This window comes from Leptinotarsa decemlineata, unplaced genomic scaffold (genome assembly GCF_025532065.1).
Source record: "Leptinotarsa decemlineata unplaced genomic scaffold, Ldec_3_MD MMD2_tig00001973_RagTag_RagTag, whole genome shotgun sequence".
Lineage (NCBI taxonomy): Eukaryota > Metazoa > Arthropoda > Insecta > Coleoptera > Chrysomelidae > Leptinotarsa > Leptinotarsa decemlineata.
The window spans coordinates 2126231-2144656 of NW_027412572.1; the positions used below are offsets into that span (position 1 = coordinate 2126231).

The following is an 18426-nucleotide window of genomic DNA, read 5'->3' on the forward strand; positions in this document are numbered from 1 at the left end:
TTTGGGTCTCTCATTAACATTTACTTTATCATCCTTAATTATAGGAGTTGGTGAAAGTGTCTTAGACACTGGTAATTCAATTTTCAAGGGACTATCACAAGTACTATTGTTTAGACTCTTCCTACCTCTAGCCTTATCCTTAACTAATTCATTTTGTACAGGTAAATCCGATTTTTCATTCACAGTTGAAGGCAAATTCAAGTCGTTATCACATAAATTCGGGTTTATATTTTTACAAATTAGTTCTTCAGTAGAAACTTGTAACTGACTACCTAAATCACTATCAAAAGCGAAATCAGAGTCTTCATTATTCGATAAATTGCGTCTAATCTGGTTAAGATGTCTTTTCCAAATTGAATCTTCAAGGACAAGTTTATAAAAATAAATCCTATTATTTAAAACTTCATCTATCACACATTCTACCCAAACTTTTCTATTAGGATTTTTATAATCTCTACACCAAACTGTATCCCCCTCCACAAAACTTTCTTCGCGCTTTCCTTTAAAGATTTCAATTTGCTTCTCTGCACTTTTTGAACTTTGATTATCCTTAGGCAATAATAGATTTAGTCTTGTATGAATTTTATTTTTGAAAATCATACTTGTTGGTGTCAAACTGATAGTTGAGTGGATACAATTTCTGTATGAGGAAAGGTAGCGATACAGTAACATTTCCAATGAACAATTTTGATATATGATGGAATCGGCCGATACTTGATGAAAATCCATAACTAACGTATTCCAAAAACACTTTATTGTGAGATTTTCACTAAATTTTTTGTACTGGTACAGATACGTAGATGATATCTTAGTATGTTTTACTGGTACAGATAGGCAATTAGGCAAGTTCATTGAATATGCCAATTCCATCCACCCGTCAATAAAATTCACCACTGAGAGGGAGGTAAATAATTCAATAAATTACCTGGACTTAACCATTACGAAAAATAACAATAAACATGAGTTTGCAATTTTCCACAAACCATCGTACACGGACATTATCATACATAATTCCTCCACACACCCGTACCAGCATAAAGTTGCTGCATTCAATAGTATGCTTCACAGATTATTGAATATTCCACTGTCTGATAGGGATTTCCAGAAAGAACTGAATTTGATCAAACAAATCGCGATTAATAACGGTTATAAGGTAGATATTGTAAACTCCATTCTTTCCAAAAAACGACAAAAGCAAGCCATGGATCTGGTCTACCCATATTCAAGATGCGATAACGTTAGTTATAAGACATTGACATATGTGGGGGAACCAAACAGGAATATTGCCCGTTTTTTGAAGAAAGAAGGCGTAAACGTAGCTTATAGAACGAATAATAACCTAAGTAAATTTATTAAAAACAATAAGGACAAAACTTTGGTGTCGGATAGATCAGGAGTATATAAGCTGACTTGTGGCTCCTGTCCAAAACTGTATATTGGCCAAACAGGAAGAACATTTTTCCAACGAATTAAAGAACATAGGAGTAGTTTTGTAAATAAAAAGACCAATTCCACATTTGCAAACCATCTTTTAGCAGAAGGACATGAGTTCAATCATGAGTACGAGGTGTTACATTTAGAAGAGAAGAGTTTGAAACTTAATCTTCTAGAATGTTTAGAAATCAATAGATTCAGGAATTCGGGTAATTTACTGAATGATCAATTAGAACTCAATAACTCTCCGTTACTGAATATATTTTTTCAAATGTGAAAATGGTACATAAGTGCAGGTAATTTAATTCGTTAGAAACTCAGGTAAAATATCAGCTACTTAAAATCCAGGTACTTCGTTTACAGGTACTTTGATTTCAGGTACTCCATAAACTATATATATATATTTAGTATGGAATGTGTAGAATTAGTTGAAAGACACGCCAGATGAAGCCATTGTATGGCGAAACACGTGTTGCGTTTTTGTAAAACAATTTAGTGAAAATCTCACAATAAAGTGTTTTTGGAATACGAACAATTTTGATTTTTAGGATCTAATAATGCTTTCCTTAATCCATTTTTTACAGATTTAACCGAATTTTCCGCAAACCCATTGGTTGCTGGATGAACAGGCGGTGATGAAACAAATTTCACACCATTTCGCGATAGGAAATTTCAAAAATTTTCTGATGTATATTGCGGTCCATTATCGGTTTCAACAATCTTCGGTACTCCATCTCTTGAAAAACATTCTCTAAATCGGGTAATAGTTGACTCAGAATCAGTATTATCCATTATAAAAACTTCAGGCCATTTCGAGAAAGTGTCAACAATGACTGAAAGCATTTTACTTCGTCTTCCTCCTCAACAAAATGACTTTTCTCTATTTTCTTCTCTTTGCATGCTGCCAATATATGTCCTTTTTCACCACAATTACTACAAGTGAACTTCCTGTACTCACATATCTTCAAGTTATGATTCGTTTTATTACAAAAATTACATCTCAATTCTACTACCTCACTAGTGCTGTGCTTCTTCTCCACCCTCTTATTTTGACTTTCAGTTGCCGAACCAGTCCCATTACTTCTGAATTTCTGTACCTTATTCAGTTCAATAATACTGCTTTTGTTTTGTTCTTTCAATGTTGCCTCTTTGTCTAATGCGGTCTCCAAAAGCTCTTTGAAACTTCTCGTTGGTTTCTCCTCACAAAGTCTATCCAATATTGGTCCAGGTCTCATACCACAGATTAATTTTTCCTGTACTCGATACATTAACTGATGCCCAAAATCGCATTTGAAGTGTTCTTGACTTTGACGTACCAGTCATTCACTGACTCCTGACTTTGTCTTGAAGCATCAAAAACAATTCTCTTCCGGTAAATAGAGAGCCTCGGCTTGAAATTATCCCTCAGTTGGTTCATGAGCTCGTCTAATGTTTTTTGACTAGGTTTCAGTAGGCTGCATAAGTCTCTCAAAATTTTATATATGTCTTCGCTTAAAAATGTTAGCAAAACATCAACTTGTCTGCCTGCCTCAACCATATTAGTTGCGATATATTGCTCAAGCCTCTCCTCAAAAACTTCAAAGTCATCCCCGTGTTTAAAAATGCCCAACGAAGCAGACACATTTCCAGCATTAATAACATTAATTATCGGTTGCTGTCCTGTCGAATTTTGTCCGTCCTCCATCGTTTCAATGGCTTCCAAGGAATTTCAAGTTACTCAGCATGTGATTTTTCTAAACATAAAAAAAAGTTGAGCCGACTTAGTTTCCAAAAATTGCTATGATATACTGTTTTTCCGGTTGTAAATATTATGTTTTTCCGTCGCCAAATATTGTAATAACGTGCAATTAAACAACTGGGCTCTTAACAACTTTCATTCCAGAACTCAGAAAAAGATTAGCTTCTATAAAAAGTACAGTCATACCATAGATTGTATCTTAAACTACTCACACTGTTGTTAACCTCACTTTTTACAAAAACTATTAAGGCATATTTTCGCGACAACACGGTGTATACGGTAATTGACACTATACTACACTGAAAAAGCTGTTTTTCGTTTTTTTTTTCGAATGGAATTGTTATTCCGGAGAATATCAGAAAATGTATTAGAAGTGTACTAGGTGGATTTGATAATAAATACTCGATAAAACTTTTTGTGTCAACATGGCCACCATCAATTTTTTTTTAATGCGGATCTGTCTTTTTCATTACAGATATTGATAAAGCAATAAATTCACATCATCAGTGACAACAATTTTAAATTACGCTCCTGTCGTTACTTCTTTTATAAATGGCTTGGACCTAACCTAACCTAACACAATGAAAATTCGTAATTTTCATTTTGGAAATTTTTGTATTGCCGTAATCCTTCTTTTAAGGCTTATTTCTCCCTAATCAATTATAATTCGTAATATTTTTATAATTCTCAATCCTGGAAGTAACAAAAATATCAGTTTTTTATGGAACGCCGTTTTACTTCTTATTGTCACAATCATTCATTCCTCAATTTCTTCACCTAACAATTTATTTATTTGATTTTAATTGATTCACGCATTTGTTCGACACATTAAAAACGATTGTTCGCAAAATTTGTTCTATTTTAAACGACACTTGATTTAAAATGTTACATGAATAACTGTTTATGATTCGAATGATGACTTGTCATCATGTAAATTGAACTTCGCCTTTTGTCTTCTTATAATAAATGAACTGTACATGATTAATTTGATTTGAATGTATTAGAAGATAATAAAGACGGTATTATTATTATTATATTTTTTCACCGTAGTGTGCGCTGGTCAGGCCCTATCCCCCGAAGCCCCGATACATTCGGGAGGGCGCGCCAGCATTATCAACCAATGACCACTTCCCACACCGTGGGGTAAGTGATCATTGGGTCCGAGAATTATGTGCCCTGAGTAAGCGCAGTGAGCCAAGAATGACAGCCTTCTGCATCTGTGCGGCTAAGATTTCTGCCTTAGTGTGGCAAGCCGGTATGAATTTGAGATTCGAGAGTAGAGAAGACATCATTCCACCAAGGACTCCAATAATCAGAACAACCATCTTGACAGAGTGATCTGGATAGAGTCTGCGGAGTTCGAAGAGAAAATCTCGATATTTTATCCGTTTTTCCTCCTCTTTTCTGACGATATTCGTCTCGCCAGGAGCTGAAAACTCCACGGCAAATATCGTTTTGGTCTGGTGGTCGAGAAGGACTACATCAGGCTTATTAGCTTGTATGAGCCTGAGGGTGGGGAACGAATGTTTCCAATAAATTCGGCACTTCTCGTTCCCCATAACGGATTCAATATCCCCCGGAGCGTAGGGCAATACCGGTGCCTCGTCAATATCGTAAGAGTGCCGTTGATGGTAATATAGCACTCTTAGGGCCGCGTTATGTCGATTATTATTATTATTATTTAAATAAAAAAGACTAATGAAATAACTTGAAGCTTTTATTGTTTCCGAAGTTTCAGAGTAATGGAAAATGGAACGCCAATTTACTATACAGGCTGATTCACGGTGGATGGCACATTAGACGTTTCTGGTGAACCAGACAACGGATCACTATGAAAATTTAATGGAGGGCATATTCGGACATTCTCTAGCCAACTAAAATATTTTCGACAATGCGGTGTTGCCGCTTCTATTAGAAAGCAGTAGCAACTTTGATTTTTCAAATGGAACACTCTGTATATAATATTATTTTTGGAATCTCCAACAATTGCCCGACAACTTTTCTTGATATTTTCCTATACCTATCTATTACCGTTTTCGAAATAAAAATTAATGTCAATTTTTTTCTTCGAAAATCATGACTTCTAAAAATGCCGATATCTTTTAGTTAAGAAGTACTATGATATCGAAATTTGGTTTGGAGTTAGGTGATACTTGGACACTTCCCACACGTCAGCCTAATCTCCGTTACTTCAATACAGGGTGGTAAAAAAATACAGTTTTTTCGTTTGCTTGAAAAAGTTGCTGAAATTTGAATATTTTGAATGGAACACCCTGTATATATATTTGAAAATTCGGAAAGCTGCTGAAATTTGCTTTCTTTCTATGTATATTATACCTATACCTAACTAGTCAAGTTTCGGACTTATGAACATTTATTTGTGAAAATGTCCCTTCAGAATGGTATTTCCATTCGGTATTTGGTAAGCAGGCCATGATTACTATTTGACAGTAGCGTTGTGACATTCTCCTAATAATATCGACATTTTCGTCACTTCAGAAGTTGCAAATACCTTCAAAACGATGGAACAAAACTATTCAAACGAAGTTCTTATGAATTTGTTTATTATTTTTGGACAGTGTGACAAAATTATCAGCAGAACATGTAGAAAGTTCAATGAAATGTATCCGAATCTATCGCCAATGAACCTCAAGAAATTTATACGAATTCAGAACAATTTCAATATGTTTGGATAAACTTTAAAAAAGCACCAAGAAACTTGAAATTGGAAATATTGATATGAATAATTATAAAAAAGTAAAACAATCATGTGGATTATTTCAAAATATGTTCGAATCGCTGGCCGTTCACTTCCAAGCACTTTAAAATGCGGGTGTTGACTGCTTTCGTGGTGACAGATCTGATTTCATTGGGATCCAAATCTTCAAATGTTTGGGCAATCCTTTCTAACAATTCATCTCTCGAACGCACGGGTATTTTGTAAACTTTTTCTTCAAACATTCCCCACAAATAAAAATCTAATGGATTAAGATCGGGTGATCTCGCTGGCCAATTCCATGGTCCCAAGCGCCTCATCCACCGATCGTCAAATAGTCTATCCAGTTCTGCGCTCACTTCTCTTGTGCAATGTGCAGGAGCTCCGTCTAGTTGGTACCAACAGTTTCGATAATCTTCGAGTGGCAGATTATCCACGAAACTGTCTACAGTATTCTCCAAAATATTTAGGTAGCTTCTGGATGTTAATGACTCCTCGTATATCACGTACCTCAATTTGTTGTCCATCAACATGCAGAAGACATTAAAACTAAATTTTTCTTGAAATCCGGCTTCTTTTGTGACGTGAGGATTTTCACTGGACCAATAATGACGATTTTTTCTATTGAAAATCCCTTCTCTCGAAAATTTCGATTTCCAAATAATTTTATTTAAAAAAAGTGGATCTTCTTGAATGCGTGTCAACAACATTTCACAAAATTCTACTCTCTGTTGAGGATCTTGAGGCTTCATTGCTTGAATTTTGGTGAATTTATAATCATGCATTTTATGTCTTCGCAAGATTCTTTGAACCGATGAATATTTTATACCCAAATCTTCTTCAGCACTTCTTATCGATGACTCGGGAAATGCGTGAAAATATGCTAAGACATTAATCTGGTTGTCTTCGAAAGTTACGGGTCGAGGCAAGTTTCTTGGTACTTTTAAAGTTGATCCAAATGCATTGAAATTGTTCTGAATTCGTATAAATTTCTTGAGGTTCATTGGCGGTAGATTCGGATACATTTCATTGAACTTTCTACATGTTCTGCTGATAATTTTGTCACACTGTCCAAAAATAATAAACAAATTCATAAGAACTTCGTTTGAATAGTTTTGTTCCATCGTTTTGAAGGTATTTGCAACTTCTGAAGTGACGAAAATGTCGATATTATTAGGAGAATGTCACAACGCTACTGTCAAATAGTAATCATGGCCTGCTTACCAAATACCGAATGGAAATACCATTCTGAAGGGACATTTGCACAAATAAATGTTCATAAGTCCGAAACTTGACTAGTTAGGTATAGGTATGATATACATAGAAAGAAAGCAAATTTCAGCAGCTTTCCGAATTTTTAATAATATACAGGGTGTTCCATTTAAAATATTCAAATTTTAGCAACTTTTTCAAGCAAACGAAAAAACTGTATTTTTTAACCACCCTGTATTGAAGTAACGGAGATTAGGCTGACGTGTGGGAAGTGTCCAAGTATCACCTAACTCCAAACCAAATTTCGATATCATAGTACTTCTTAACTAAAAGATATCGGCATTTTTAGAAGTCATGATTTTCGAAGAAAAAAATTGAAATTAATTTTTATTTCGAAAACGGTAACAGATAGGTATAGGGAAATATCAAGAAAAGTTGTCGGGCAATTGTTGGAGATTCCAAAAATAATATTATATACAGAGTGTTCCATTTGAAAAATCAAAGTTGCTACTGCTTTCTAATAGAAGCGGCAACACCGCATTGTCGAAAATATTTTAGTTGGCTAGAGAATGTCCGAATATGCCCTCCATTAAATTTTCAAAGTGATACGTTGTCTGGTTCACCAGAAACGTCTAATGTGCCATCCACCGTGAATCAGCCTGTATATTATGCTGAAAAATAATCTATACATAGAGTCCGATCTGAAAAATATCGATATAATCATTCTTTCCGAGACATGGAACATACAATCGATAAATGATTACCATATTCCCCATTTCAGTATACACTATAATGAGTCAACATTTAACAAAAATGATGGGCTTGTAGTTTACACCAAAAACAATTCAGAAGTGAAAGAGGTATTTATGCATAGTTTCACTCAAATAAATTTACTCAGGATCACAATAAAGATCAACTATATACACCTAGGAATTACAGCGACATTTAGACCTCCTTCAACGAATATTAATACATTCATAACTGATTTAGAGGCGTATCTTAGTAGCTTAGATAAACTACAGGTAGAAATTTTTGTAGGTGACATAAACATAAATTTGAGAGATAATGACTCCAATAACATAAATTCATATATTAACACTTCAATAGAACATAATTATTTGTCGTATATTAATGTCAGTACAAGCATAACCGAAGTTTCGGAATCCATTTTAGACCATCTCTTCACTAAGATTGACAAAACATAAAAAAATAAAATAAAAATTAAACCTACAGTGATAAATACTACACTGACAGATCACTACTCTATAGATGCAATAGTCGAGTTCAACCAAAATCAAGACAATTATCTAAAAATACACATAGAGTTATCGATAACGCCAAATTAAATAACCTTGAAACAGAACGATGGGACAACATGACGGAGAATGTAGACATACAAAACGCATATACTACATGGATCAATAAGTCCCGAGACTAACCCAGAGATGGCGCTCTTAGTAAACCAGTAACCACGTCTTTCTAGAGTACTAACCTTTGCTTGAAACGTGTCGAAATTTTAAGTCGATCGGACCAGAAACAGCTGAGTTATCGAGGTTAGAGTAAAGTCGTTTTGTAGTTTGTTTAAAAAATGGAAAAAACCGAGTTTCGTGTTCTGATAAAACATTGTTTTTTAATGGGTAAAAACACCGTGCAAGCGAAAGAATGGATTGAAAAATGTTACCCGGACTCTTGTCCATCAAAAGCAATGATTTGTCGGTGGTTTGCCGAGTTTAAACGTGGTCGTACCGACACAAATGACGCAGAACGCTCGGGTAGACCTGTGGAAGCTGTTACACCGGAAAATGTGAGTGAAGTGACAAAAATTGTAATGAAAGATCGTAAAGTGAAGCTCCGTGAGATTGCTGAGATGACACAGATATCATATGGAAGTGTATTTAGTATCCTTCATGAAAAATTGAGCATGAAAAAGGTTTTTTCTAAGTGGGTGCCGCGATTGCTTTCGATGGAACAAAAACAGCAACGAGTCGATGATTCAGAAAGCTGTTTATCGCTATTCACTCGCAACAAAAAAGATTTCTTGCGTCGTTACGTGACCATGGACGAAACATGGATACATCACTACACTCCAGAGTCAAAGCGGCAGTCATCTGAGTGGTGCACAGCTGGCGAAAGCCGTCCGAAACGTCCGAAAACGCAGCAGTCAGCTGGCAAAGTGATGGCGTCAGTTTTTTGGGATGCGCATGGCGTGATTTTCATTGACTACCTCGAAAAAGGTAAATCGATCAACAGTGATTATTATATTGACTTACTGGTACGTTTGAAGGAGGAAATCGCAAAAAAACGACCGCACATGCAGAGAAAAAAAATCCTTTTTCACCAAGACAATGCACCTTGCCACAGGTCGATGAAAACAATGGCAAAATTAAACGAATTGGGCTTTGATCTGCTTCCCCACCCCCCATACTCACCAGATTTAGCCCCCAGTGACTACTGGCTCTTTGCTGATCTTAAAAAAATGCTCCAGGGAAAAAGATTTGGCTCAAATGAGCAGGTCATCGCTGAAACTGAAACTTATTTTGAAGCGAAAGCGTTGGAACCATTGTATCACCCTAAAAGGAGATTATGTTGATGAATAAAAAAAAATTTGTAAAAAAAATGTTGTTTTCATTGTTAGTCTCGGGACTTATTGATCCATGTGTTATGATACCTTCCTAAATAAATATAAACATCCAGAAAAGTACAATAAGTAGGACAAATAAAGCTACCATAAAAAACTCAAATCCTGGATAACATTGGGACTCATAGATTCCATCAAATATCGTGAAAATTGAAAAAAAAATCTAAACAGAACACCTACCCCAGAACTGAAAGAAAATTACGAGAAATACAGAAACAGACTGAACAAACTGATAAAAGAAATGAAAAACAAGTACTAAAAACAGAAACTGTGGGAAAATGATAACAATAATAATAATAATAATAATGATAATGATAATGCGTCTTTATTCTGTCAATCTAGGATACGTATACATTTTTTTACATTTGGAACATTAATGATCCTAGGGCTGACGTCAAAGGCGAAGTTCAAATCAATAATTCAGTACTTATAAAAAAACATAGGAGATAATCAACGAAGCAACAAATACAACACCTTAACATAACATACTAAATAATGTCACTATATAAAACAACGGAACAGATATTACAAATAATGAAGACAAAGCAAACATCTTTAACAACCATTTTACAACAGTAGGTGAAAAAATGGCCAAAGAAATACCAGACGAAATAAAGAAACTAACTAAACAGCGATCTATGTACTTTTTTTCACTATTGGGTTGCAGCAATTGATAAGTGAACTCTTTATAACTATTCTCAAGCTTTCGAGTAACTTAAACTCATCGTCAGGGGTACAAGAAAATACAAATTACAAATTTTTGATAATAGAATATAATATAAATGTAAATGTACAAATTTTCGTCTAATCTTCAACCTCAGATTCGTCACTGTTGCTACCGCTATCATCAAAGTGAATTATGATTGGTTCAATATTGTGTTCAATACGGTTGTCTACGTCCCACATTTTTTGCTCTTCTTTCAAAACATGCTGCATGCATTTGTTCCAGTCTTCTGCAGAAACAGTTCGAATAGCTTCTTGTAGGTGATGTTGCACGTCCACTAATTTAAATGTTCTGTTTTCTTGTGCCACATATCCTTTTACTTGCGCCCAGATTAATTCTATTGGGTTTAATTCGCAGTGGTATGGTGGTAACCTTAAAACTGTAATTCCACGACTTAACGCCTTTTCATCTACTGCGAATTTTTTATATTTGTCTGTTTGTAATTTTGTTAGCTGAAGTAGTTTTGTCTTTAAACTATCTTTGTTATATTGGATGTTCTAATTAATTAACCATTCTTGAATTGCTGCTTTTTTCCATGATTGTTTCGGTAATGGTTCTGAATGTCGACTATGGTATGGGGCATTGTCCATGACGATGACAGACCCAGGTTCCACAAGTTGAATGATGCCTTCAAACTATTTTTCAAACACCTCCGCATTCATCTCTTCATGATAGTCGCCTGTTTTCTTAGATTTAACTATTAATTCGCCATTTAGTAAAAAGGACCGTATGTCCTTGGTTAACCCATGTCTCGTCCATGAAGTACAATTTTTTTTTGAGCTTCCGAAATTCGTCAATTTTTCTTAGATAGTTTCTTCTCCATGCTATTATTTCTTGACGTTCAATGAGAATGCTTTTCCTGTCAACTTTTCCGTACGTAAATTTCATTTCGTGTACAAGTTTCCTAAAAGTTTCTTTACCCATTTTTGGGACCAATTCATGATCGCTAAGTGCCTCCAGAACTGTTTGTAGTGTGGGCAGCTCATTTCTGAAAAAAAAACTGTGAATAGTTCTGCGTATACTGGTTTTGGCTTCTTCATCAACTGTGATTTTTTTTCGTCCGCTACTAGTTTTTGGCGTTTGTATGTCCCCATGAATTTCTGCTTCTCTTAGTATTTTGTAAATCGATGATTTTGGTACACCGGTATAATCAGAGCACATATCAACTAATTTATCTTTTGTAATTGTGGAACTTAATGATGTAGAAATGCCCGGTTGGTTATTCTCTTTCAAGACAGTGAAATACTCGCAGTACAATTTGTTTTTCTCTTACTGACCGAGACTCCGACCGTTTTACCTTTTTCGACGTGGAAGGCCCGACCATGTCTCCCATTTTTTGAGTAGTTTGAGAACGGTGTAGAAATATAATTATGTAACGCTTAAACACTCATTAGCACTATTATTTTCACCAATTGTTATCACAACACGTCGATTGCTGACTAACTTAACTGTAAAACGTACAATTCACGCTGTATAATTCACAAACCATGCAGCTCATGGCTGCAAGTACATTAGTGAGGACTGCAACGATGAGATGGAAGATACGGTAAAGTGACAAAGACAGAAATATCGTTGCGTACAGCGTTGCCACTAGTTGTAATAAATATCTAACACTATACAGAAAATAATGAATTTTAACTGATCAGTAATCAGGAAATGTATAAGTATCACTCATTACAAGCTCATTACTGATTTTTGTCATAAATAATACCTTTTAATCGTACTAGTATTGTGTATTATCTATAATTTGCCACAACCTACAACTCTACTGCTTACTATATTTTGATTCTGCTATAAACTGGTAACGTAAAATTTAGATATGACAACGCGCTTTACTCTCAATCATTATTGGTTTTACTATAGCTCCAGCCACCCAAAACGAGGTTACCCTTGCCATTTTCAACCTAAAAAATAATTGTTCGCCAGGACCCGATGGCATCACTTCGAAAGTCATCAAAAACACTCACATACATCTACTAGTGCCTCTTACTTATCTCATAAACCTAACACTCAATAACAGTACTCTACCTAAACAATGGAAAGAATCGATCATCACCCCAATCTATAAATCAGGCAAACGTTCCGTACTGACTAATTATAGACGCATCTCATCCATAAACTAAAATTTTCGAATACTGTCTAAAAGAGAAACTATTGAATTATCTGGGTGAAAACTGTGTGATTATGGAAAAACAATTTGACTTCAGGAAAAACCGAGGCACAGAAAATGCAGTACGAGAGCTCACGAACAATGTAATGAAGAATTTAGATTTTTGAAAAAAATGTTTAGTTGTCTTTCTCGATTTAGCCAAAGCTTTCGACACTGTATCGCACCATATACTGCTTAACAAGTTATCAGACAACGGAATGTGAGCTCCAGTGCTAGATTTATTTACCAGCTACCTGAATGGAAGGTCTCAAAAAGTAAAAATAGAAAATGTGTTAAGCAAACCCTCAATAGTTACCACAGGTGTTCCTCAGGGTACAGTACTGGGTCCATTACTTTTTCTCATTTATATTAACGACATTTGCAAAATGAAAAATCTCCAAGGGAAAATAATATCATACGCAGATGACACCGCCATTATCTTTACATACGATGAGTGGTCAGAGTTGTATCGCACTGCTGCATATGAATTCATTAAAATACAAAAGTTACTAAACACGAACTTACTAACATTAAATATTGATAAAACTAAATTCGTTACTTTTTCATTTACAGAACCGGATCAACCCAAACTTGATTATTTATTCTTGCATAATGAATGCTGCTCAGAAAGGAATGATAACTGTAAGTGTCCAAAAATAGGGAAAATCTCAAAAATCAAATATCTATGAGTAATACCGGACCAGCACATGAGGTGGAATGATCACATTAACTACCTTGTTAGCAGAGTGGGAAAACTTATTCACAAATTCAAATTAAGTAGAAAAGTTCTACTCGTAGTTTACAATTCATTAATAAAATCAGTATTGCGATACTGCATCACAGCATGGGGGGCGCATTTACTATAGTCCGTTCATAATTTGTCGATAGCACAAAATGAGGGCCCAAGTCATAAAACGGTCGTAAAACTCGTAAAATCATAGGCGGAGGTTCCTGAGGTGTTTATTCATTAAGATAAAGCTTCAGTTTATATTCGAAACTTGCCTTGAAAGGGTGAAGTTGTTACGAACGAAAATAATCTTTGGTTTAGTACATTTTTAATCGCATTTAATTTACGGCTCGTTGGTGTTTCGGCGTCTACGGCAGTAATTAACGTCTCTAATATTTATTTTGCGAATTTTGTGCAGTGCGTGAGTAACTTTTTTTCATATTCCTACAAACATATACGTACCTTTCGTTCCTGCTTGTTTTGTTTGATTGCTTGCGATGGCTTCGTCACCATCATCTGTCTATTCACCAAGAGAGAAGACTATTGTTTTGAACGTTCACGATGCTCTGGTTTCTCAGAATCCCACAAACACTGTTCAGAACATAATCAAGAGTTGTGCCAACATGACGGGCGTAGGGGAGTCAACAATATATAGGTTCCTATCAGAAAGAAAAAAAAAAGGTATAGCTAACCCAAATACAAACGAATACTTAAAGAGGGGGAGAAAATCTATTGAAATTGATGAATTTACCAAAAATGGTATTCGAAGGAAAATTCACGAATTTTTTTACAAAAAAGAAATACCCAACTTAAACAAAATTTTACAAGAAGTTAGAGACGACCCGGATTTGCCTCATGTCGGACGAACCAAATTGTGGCAAGTTTTAAAAGAATCAAATTTCCGGTGGGAGAAATCAGACCGAAAATCACTTTTGATTGACCGGGAAGAGATAATATGTTGGAGAAGAAAGTATCTAAGATCTAAACGAAAATTTCGGGCTGAAGGAAGGCCAATTTACTATCAGGACGAAACGTGGGTAAACGCAGGTCATACTCTCACAAAAATTTGGACAGATAAAAATATATCAAGCTCCAGGCAAGCCTTTATGGAAGGTTGGTCTACTGGTATTTCATCACCCTCTGGTAAAGGCAGTAGATTAATAGTTTCTCACATTGGCAGTGAAAAAGGATTTGCTAAGCATGGTTTGTTGGAATTTGAATCCAAAAGCACAAAAGACTATCACGAGGAGATGACAGCTGATGTTTTCGAAGAGTCTTTTGAGCAGATGATTGAACATATACCACCAAACTCAATTATAGTATTAGATAATGCACCTTATCATTCACGACTAGTTGAAAGACTTCCAACGACTGCGTGGAAGAAACAGGCTATCATTGACTGGCTGCGGAATAAGTCCCTGCCTTACGAAGATGGAATGGTTAAAGCAGAACTTTTAAAAATTGCCCGGCAACACAAATCTAAGTTCAAGAAATATGTAGTTGACAAAATGGCGGAAAGACGAAACATCACAGTCCTTAGATTTCCACCCTACCACTGCGAATTAAATCCAATTGAACTCATTTGGGCACAAATGAAAAGCTATGTGGCTAGAAAAAATACGTCATATAAAATACAAGCTGTACGTGAATTGTTATATGAGTCTTTACAACATATTACAGAACAAAATTGGCGAGATGCAGTAAGACATGCAATAGAAGAAGAACAAAAAATGTGGGATCTTGACAATATAATTGATGCGACTGTAGAGACACAACCGCTAATTATTAACCTGCAAACGACTCGGATTCCGAAGATGATTTTGTTTATTTTGAATTTGAATAGTTTTGTAAGTAATCGTAGTTTATATCATTTAAAAATAGGTATTAATTAAATAAATGTATCTTTTACAAATTGCAAGTAACTTATTATTTTTGAATAAAATAAAGAAATTTTTTTAAAATAAAAATACAGTTTACAGTACCTACAGTTTAAGAATATTAATATATTTATTTATTTAAAGTAACTAATGTTTTAATCATATACTCTACGACACTGGTCACTCATTTCCACTCAAAATACCTACATAATCGGATTAAAAGTTTTATAGCTGTATTGTATTTCTTCAGATACAAGGTGGGTTACTCGAAAACATCTTAAACTGCCAGTTTTAGTTTGGTTTTTGTTATTATATCATATTAGCTGTCCTCTCTGTATTTCAGTTCTCTAATGAGGGTCAAACTTGCAGTGAGCTATCAACAAATTATGAACGGACTATAACGTTATAAACAAAACTCAGATTATTCAAAACACCATTCTCAAAATCATATACAAGAAAGATAGACGATTCTCCACATCAGAATTTTATCAACTAATAAACCTTTTGAATATTAGTAATTTATATATCCTACAAATGTTGATCTGGACATTTAAACAGAAACCTCAACAATATGCTCACCAATCTTGAGCCACAAGATATGCCACTGATCTCACAATGAAAGTTCCTAGATTCAGCAAAACTCACACTCAAAGAAATATCCTTTATCTTGGCCCAAAAATATACAACAGCCTCCCAAACGAACTGAAAGAATGTAAAAATCTTCATAAATTTAAAGCAGACTCAAAAGCGTATATTTTTCAACATAGCCATCTTCAAGTACTTTTTTTAACTAACACTGTATGATTCTATTTTTCCCCCGCACTACTGAATCAACAACAAAAAAAATTACATATGTATGTTCACATATTAAAGGGATGAGAGTGTTGGTAATACTGCGGCACAAGCCATTATGGTTTAGGCAGAGGCACTAAGCACGAATCATCTCATTATTCATGCATATATTTGTATTGTATCTGTATTTTTCTACACCCGTACTCTAACAATACACTTATATGACCATAATCCGTTTCATAATGATATCTATTATGATACAGATTTTTCATAACGATACAGATTATCAACCAATAGAAACCCATAATTTTTTAATCAAGAATCCTGTTTCTTTGTTTGTCCTAGATTCTAACCTAAGTAACTAATTGCTTTATTTGTCAAAATCAGTTTTCATATTACCTACCTATATTATCAAAATGTCTGAAAACAGCGATATAGAAGGAATACCATCCACTCCAATATTTTTAAAAGATCAGATTAATTACAGTTGTTATATTCAATATAAATATAATTAGAATCTTTATAGTTTTCATATATCCATGATAATACCATTAGGTTTGTGTTTTTTTAAAAAAATATGAGTTAATTACTGTAAATGTGTTCAATACAAATATAATATTTATAGTTTTTCATTATTTATCGGGTTTAGAAAAAATAACGTATGCAACTCTCATGTAATGGTTATTAATACACTCGCATATACCATACAAAACTCGCCTTCGGCTCGTTTCGTATCCCGGTTAATGCTCGTGTCTTAATAACCATCATTACATGATCGTTGCATAATATACTATTGTATCGTTGTTATTATTGTTATATTATATTACATATTCGTTTCAAGGTGGAAGGTATCCCAAGGAAGAAAGTAACACATGGTCAGATATAAAACGACCCTTCGTGAAATTGAGAAAATTGGAAGATTTGGATCTCACGGAAGAAGAAATGAATGGCATATTGTCCGACAGAATGATAGCAGCTAGTTTATCATATCCGGAAAAACCACCTGAAACTGATAGATATGTATTATGCAAATGCGTAATAATCAATAAGGTAGTCATTCTTTCTTAGCAATAATCCAAATTATTCTTATAAGAAGTTGATAACACACAATGAAACAGAACACACTTCTTTTGAGTAAAAAAAATATTCCACCAAGATTGTGCATACATTTCAATAGAAATAATCACATTAGCTTAAGAGAAATAAATATGCATTCTTTAGTCCGAGCAAAATTAATCTCGAAGCAAAACTGTTTTGGGTTTTGAAAGAATGATATGTTTACTTGTAACATTATTTAAATGTCTCCGTATGAGAAATTAATTGTTTTCCTTTGAAGAGAAGCATTTTTCATTGAAACGCTTCTATTTGTACAGGGTGATTCAAAAGTACTTTGACAAACTTCAGGAAGTGATTCCTCACAATATTCTAATATGAATTGTCCAAATAAATAAATGGCCGGAAACGCTTCGTTTCCAAGATACAGGATGTTGAAGTTTTATTTTCATTTTCGTTTTTTTCAAATAACTTTTGAAATACTGAACTTAATCAAACAAAACTTGGTAATAGGAGGTTTTTGAGGTGTCGAATTCGAACCTGATGTTCTTATTACTCTTACTCGTAGGGGGCGCCATCTACACGTCTTTTTCTTTATTAAGGTTTCATAACTTTTTGGGCGTTCTTCTAGCACATTTTTCAGTAAAAAAATCGATTCCTTCATCATATCTACGTAAATAAGCTCCCCTTGTTACTAGTCGCTGTAAGCAACTGTTTTCTAAATATTTGGATTTGAAAACTTCAAGTCGATTATTTGATAATCGATGCATGTTGAAGTTATTACGAATATTTTGCATTTTTCACAAGAATGCTTTGGAAATGAATTTGAAGTTTTACTCGTTTGAAGAGGTCATTACTGTTGGGTACGTTCCTTTATGACATCCTTAAGCGAAATAGTAATTTTTGTATCAAAAGTGTCATGCGTGAGTATTATTAGAGGATCAATGAAAAATATAAAATGTTTCATTAAAAAAATGTAACTGATGATCAGACAAACATACTTAAAGGAATATGATTCGCTATTTAAATAACAGCATTCACTGTTTTCACGTTTTTGGAAATTCATATTTCATCTCTAGTGAGTTTGGTAAAATGTCTACCTATTTCTTACATTCCTAACGGAAATCTATCAAATAATTTCAAACTGTGTAGGGTATATTCAATTTGTTCCCATATGAATAACATAAAAACATTTCTGAAGTGATTACAGAAAGCAAAGACGTTTCGGAATTCAACAAATATCTAAATGTGTAAGTAGTACACCGAACGACTTACATAATTATTACAGCTTCTAAACAATATTTTCAGTCGAGTGAAAGTTACAACCAAGCGAAGTAAACAAAGGCAATAAAAACAATAAAATTTA

At 34.4% G+C, this 18426-nt stretch overlaps 1 protein-coding gene across 4 annotated transcripts in view; it reads left to right on the top strand.

Moving 5' to 3' along the window:
- The window catches only part of LOC141482807 (uncharacterized), a 117571-nt gene that overhangs the window by 723 nt on the left and 98422 nt on the right, over positions 1–18426 (top strand). For 3 of the 4 annotated variants that reach the window (XM_074176653.1, XM_074176652.1, XM_074176651.1), the window contains exon 2: positions 16849–17057. In XM_074176653.1, coding sequence (XP_074032754.1) covers positions 16849–17057 — 209 coding nt within the window. Of the gene's footprint in view, positions 1–16848; positions 17058–18426 lie in introns of those variants that run through there. The other variant, XM_074176654.1, reaches the window with a different exon arrangement.